This window comes from Montipora capricornis, chromosome 8, assembly GCF_036669925.1.
Source record: "Montipora capricornis isolate CH-2021 chromosome 8, ASM3666992v2, whole genome shotgun sequence".
NCBI classification, from domain to species: domain Eukaryota; kingdom Metazoa; phylum Cnidaria; class Anthozoa; order Scleractinia; family Acroporidae; genus Montipora; species Montipora capricornis.
In genome coordinates this window covers 4,874,316-4,880,013 of record NC_090890.1, presented here as the reverse complement: position 1 = coordinate 4,880,013, position 5,698 = coordinate 4,874,316, and the positions used below count along the sequence as shown (strand labels likewise).

Here is a 5,698-nt window from a genome sequence, read left to right as displayed (position 1 = left end):
GCGCCGTTTTGGCCTTTGCAAGGTTTGTTACATCGGGCAACGATTGATGCAACTTGTATCGCAACGGCGTTGCGATACAAGTTACACGAAAAATTGCACAGTGTAACAGGGCCTTTAATTACTACAATTTCGTTGAACTGCAGGCTTAGCTTCGTCTTCCAAAAGGAATGCCGTTACAGTCTTTGTAATTAATGGGAAATAAACTTCGAAGTTCAATAAAATTGATATCATTCTAGACTTAGCTTCCAACTGGCGAGGATCTTTTCACTGAATTTTGGTCGAGACCACAGGCCCCCCAAGCTCAGTGTGAGCATGGCCTACAAAATTATTTAAATTTATTTTTGTTTGGGAATCCCGATAAAAGGCTTAAGAAGATGATTATATTAAAAAATTCTCGATCAAAAGGCCAAACGTTATTGCCGTTGTGGGTAGCTTCCTTGCTGTGTGGTTATTTTTTAGATCCGACGCGATTTGAGCCATGTTTATAACCGTCGAAAAATTGAAAAATGGTTCAAATCGCATCGGATCTGGAAAATAACCACACAGGAAGGAAGCTGCCCAAGATAGCAATCAGGTTTCGATTTTTAATTGAGAATTTTTTCATATAATTATCTTCTTAAGCCTTTTATCGGGATTCCTATACAAATCCTTATAATTTTGTAGGCTATGCTCACAATGAGCTTAAAAGGCGCCTGTGTCGAGACTGAACCACATTACTACGAACTGAAATGACCATTACAATCGCCCTCATTTAATGCTATAAATGGAAGAATGTTTGTTACTTAAACTGAAATATTTACATGACTACAAGCCGACTAGCGGCTTCTGAAGCTCGTTGTTACAGGTTATGTATTTTACAAAATGTTTGGCACGTAGATAGTTTCAAAGCTATCAAAGCGAAACTCTTACCTTCTTTTTTGCAAATGTACTTCATGATAGTTGCAGACTGTGCAAGGCATTTTCCTTCAGGAGTCACAATAAATGGCATTTGACCCAAAGGCGGCCTACCAGCTTAAATTAAGACATCAGTTGGAAACAAATTAATAATTATGCAGCCACTCGTGACTTATACGCACATTACTTAAGTCAGAAATTGTTGTGAGAGGGTGACTGGTAACGAAACATTTCCAACGCAACATTGGTTATTATGCAAAGAGTAAACTACATTATTACGAAGAAGGCAAAGGAATGACAAGCCAACAAATTTAACTCCGGTTATTGAAGGAGTAGCCAACTTCGCAGCCGTCTGTCGGGATGCCAGGCAACGCTCCCCCGAAAGCGAAGCGAAGGAGACTATTGAACCCTAATGAAGGAGTGGATTTCGCGCGAAAAGAAAAGAAAAGACGCCACGCAGACGTTTTTTCCCTGCAAAATAGGTGCATGAAATAAGTCTTCTGTGCATAAACATACGGCGGACTCTTGCTTTCAGTTCATCGAAAATGGCAGCACAGTAACTGCATTGTTGTTACGGCTGTTTATATGATCTGCTACCTCAATGAGGCCCTCCCATGGGTTTTGGGGAACAACAGAACATGGCTAATTTGAATAGACCAGTTTCGTATTCTAACGGTTGGACTGCATCTAGCATGAAATGGAGGCTAACGCGGACAAATTAATTTGCATTTGAAAAGATCTGCCCGCATTAGCCTCCATTTGATGCTAGATCCAGTCCAGCCGTGAGAATTCGAAATTGAGAACAGGGGAACAATGACATAATATCTTAGGGAACATGGGAACATAAACAATTTTAGGGCTCAAAAAGCTGGGAACAAGTTTGAAAGTAATTTGGGGAACAAGGGAACACAAACAAATATGTAAAGGAAACAAGAGAACAAGGATCCCCACCCCCCCCCCCCTTCCCCCCGGGAGGGCCTCCTCAATACACTGACCGTTGCAACACTGCAACACTAACACCGATAGGCTTTTTAACACAGTGAGTTTTGAAGATTTTCCGTTGTTCAATCAACAGGAACACTGATTGCACAAAATTCCTTATACTGTTATACCGCACAATTCTGAGTTCACTGTGTGATCCTTCTAGAATTCCCATATAAAAGGCCGTGATATAAGCAGCTATAATACAGCTGGTTATTTATTGCTACCTCGGTATCTTCAGAGTCAAGCAACAAAATCAAAGGTGAAACAGACTAGGGTGGAAAAATTATTACACTGTTCTTTAAGCATAGGACTAAGAATCCTTATTAAATCTGATTTTTGGTTATAGTTTCATAAATGTGAAATGTTTTAAAATTTGCAAAAAAAAGATACAGGATATTTTTCCTTCTTAGAACGTTCAATACCATATATGTATCGGCATATTGTAAAATCTGGAGTGGATTGGAAACATGGATTTGTAAAAGTGGATTTGTAAAACATGGATTTGTAAAAGGTGGCTTTATAGAAACATGATAGCATAGTTAGACTGTTGATTTGTTTATTTCTTTGTCTATCCCATTTTAATTATACTTATTTTATTTTCATTTTATTTATCGCTAGACATTTAAATAAGTACTGAAAAAAAAAAACTATTTGTTCGTGCATAGTTGAGTAATATTAGCATTTGGGGATTTATAGCACATTAGAGAAGTTAACATTCTCTCGCGTTCAAAAAAAAATTCCCTCTTGCTTATATTTAACACAACAATGCACTTCTTAAATGATAAACATCTTAATACACAGGAGCTAGTCCAGACCGATTTCCAACGTGTTAAAGGAAAAAGTAATTTTACCAGGGCAAAACTGGAACAAACACCCTTTGTGACGAAAACAATTTTGCATATTTTAAGGCTGGTTTTCACTAGCGGACGGAGTGGGAGTCGGAGTCGTAGTCGTAGAGCGCTTATTAACTAGTGAAAATCAAAGATCGGAGTCATAAGTGGAGTCATAAGCTCGACGGAATCGGAGTCGGAAGAATCAGAACGTTCCCATTTTCTTCCGACTCCGCTTATGACTCCGTCGCTTATGATCCAGTGAAAACTAGATTGTCGGAGTCGGAGGCAGAAGCGGAAGAACCAACCAATCACAATGCTTGGAATCGAGCATTGTGATTGGTTTACTCTTCCGCTTTCGCTTCCGACTCCGACAATGCAGTTTTCACTGGATCATAAGCGACGGTTTGATTTTCTCTAGATCGCATCACTCTGATTACGACTCCGACTCCGACTCCGACTCCGACTCCGTCGCTAGTGAAAACCAGCCTTTAATTTTTGCAGAGAAGATATGTGATGGTGTGAAGAAAGAGATGGCGGCTTCTTTTAAGTTTCCATCTCTGACTAAAAAACGACGACGTGCATTTGAGTTTCCAGAGTTCTCAAGGAGCTCAGTCATGAATAAAATTAAAGAAGAGCTTACAAGAGAGCAGTAAATCAGTTTCCTCTTACAAGTTGCTAAAGTAGGAGACATAACGCTTTCTTATCATGAAGTCATGCCATTTTTCAAACACTTCAAGTTCCGGGTGGACGTAAAGATTAATTTAGCATGTGTTGTCGAAAAATAAAGCATTAGGCTTCATTACTTACACACCTGTAAACTTTTGTCGAGACAGGTTAGGAAATGACAAGATAGTTTTGTTTTTGGATCATGTTTGCAAAAGGATAGGTTCTGCTTTGTTGACATTATGTTCAAAGTTTACTTTAAAGATGAATGAAACAGTGGATTCTATCTAGGCGCTATGTCCTTGAAATGCTTAAATTCTTCATAGCAGGAACAAAAACGTTTTCTATATTTGTTATAGTAAATGTCCACATCTGGACCAAGCTTTTTCAGTAAACTGAAATACGTGAGTAGGGAAACATTGTGCATCCAGTAAGGTCCAGTAAACAGCAAAAAAGGAAATAAACACGAATAATTTTCAGTGTATAATTGGTACCAACAATCCATGTTTTATAAATCCACCTTTTGCAAATCTATGTTTTACAAATCCATGTTTTACAAATAATCCGTTTACAAATCCATTTTTTACAAATCCATGTTTTACAAATCCAATCCAGTCCATCTCTTACAATATTCCATCTGTTTCACGGCATGTTACGAAATCCGGAGGCGTTTATTGTAATGTAAAAGGTAGGTTTGGGTTAAGAAATCAAACAAGGAGGTTTCTGGTTAAACATTGCTCTTTCTCGTTTTCTCCGAGTCATATAGTAGACACGAATCTTTAGTCTTGATGTTCTACAATCGAAAATCAGTTCGTCTACTGGAAATCACAAATGAAGAGCTACAATAGGTCACCCAAAGACCTTGTTCCATTTCATTAGGCTGTAATATGTAATCTCAACGTTTTCCTTGTTGTTGTTGTGTTTTTTTTTTGTCGTTTCGGACATTTAAATAGCTTCATGTCTACCTACGTACTTACATGCTTTCTCCTTGGGCCATTCCTCGCCATATGCATTCATTCGAATATCTTCGAAATCTATCTTAGCCGCTGCGAAAGACAGTCGACACATCTCTCCCCTCGCGAGAATGTTAAAGTAATAAAGCTTGTAACCCGACATTTACACAAGTTAACTTCCACGAACTATTGTTTTCTTGTGAGAAGCTTTTCCTCAAACTAACAGTGACTCAGCTCTACTATTAAACTATTGTTTTCTTGCGACAAACTTTTCTTCAAAGTAACGGTGACTCAGCGTGTCAATAGTCATTCACAGGCCATTCTCGAAATATCAAATATCCAACTTGATAGTGAGGCAGTGAGGACAAAGGGGTAGAAGAAATGGGTAGATTTTATCCGGTACACACAGTAGACTATTTAATTAACCGGCAAAGGCTTCACAGTCATTGTAACGTGAATGGCGTTTTAGTGGATCTTTAAACAAAATATACCCTTATGGATCGTGATGCTCAAAATACAACGTTAGCTTGGGGTACCTTTGATGTAATGCACTAGTCATTTGTTTCCCCCACCCCCCGACCCCCGGGGATAGTGGGGACATGTCAAGATGACTGGATATTGGCCAAGTTCTTTTTTTGCGTGTTTATGGACCGAGACGAAGTCGAGGTCCATAAACACGCAAAAAAAGAACGAGGCCAATATCCAGTCATCTTGACCGAACAATCTTGGTCAATAAAGGATTTATTATATGACTTAAAACACCAAAAAATGATCTTTGATCTTGCGGGACCAAGCGAGAAATCCCGAGCGGGCAGTATCGCTCCATCTTGCCCGCTCGGGTAGCCAATCAGAGCGCGCGATTTGGTTCATCTTGCCCGCTCACGGAGCTAGTCATATAATAAAGGAAATTACTAGGGCAATTACGCGAGATTACGCCACAATTACGCCTCTAGGGGGTAGGGAAATTACAAGATTTTCGTTCCTCTGCCCTACCGCTCAGGCATGAGTGGTTCCAGCTCCAGTGTGTGGGACTTAAGAGGACACCCCCAGAGGAAGTCTGGTTTTGCCCAGAGTGGAAACTACAGCAGTAAAAAATAAAAGAACAGCAATCATGTCTAAACTTTTTCTTTATTTGTTGCTTATTCCTGTCTTGTTTCTATCCAGTTCTTTTTTTTTGTTTTGTTTCGTTCCTTATATAGTTCATGTGGCACACAGAAATGGCAAGAACTGTATATTGTGGTAATCTCCTTAACATTTCCTTGATGACTCAGAATCTTTTAGGAACAGAGGGGTGGGGGGATTACGTGTGTTTGTCTGCTCTAGTCCCCAGTGGAAATACACCTACTTTACAACCATTCAAATGTAATTTCC

At 39.3% G+C, this 5,698-nt stretch overlaps 1 protein-coding gene across 1 annotated transcript in view; it reads right to left on the bottom strand.

The window, feature by feature from the left end:
- The window catches only part of LOC138059786 (glutathione S-transferase-like), a 12,101-nt gene extending 7,459 nt beyond the window's left edge, over positions 1-4,642 (bottom strand). The window contains exons 1-2 of the mRNA XM_068905400.1: positions 4,352-4,642; positions 910-1,011 (exon numbers count right to left, since the gene is read on the bottom strand). Of these exons, the coding sequence (XP_068761501.1) occupies positions 910-1,011; positions 4,352-4,490 (241 nt within the window). The 5' untranslated portion in view covers positions 4,491-4,642. The remainder of the gene's footprint in view (positions 1-909; positions 1,012-4,351) is intronic.
- Positions 4,643-5,698: the final 1,056 nt, after the last annotated feature.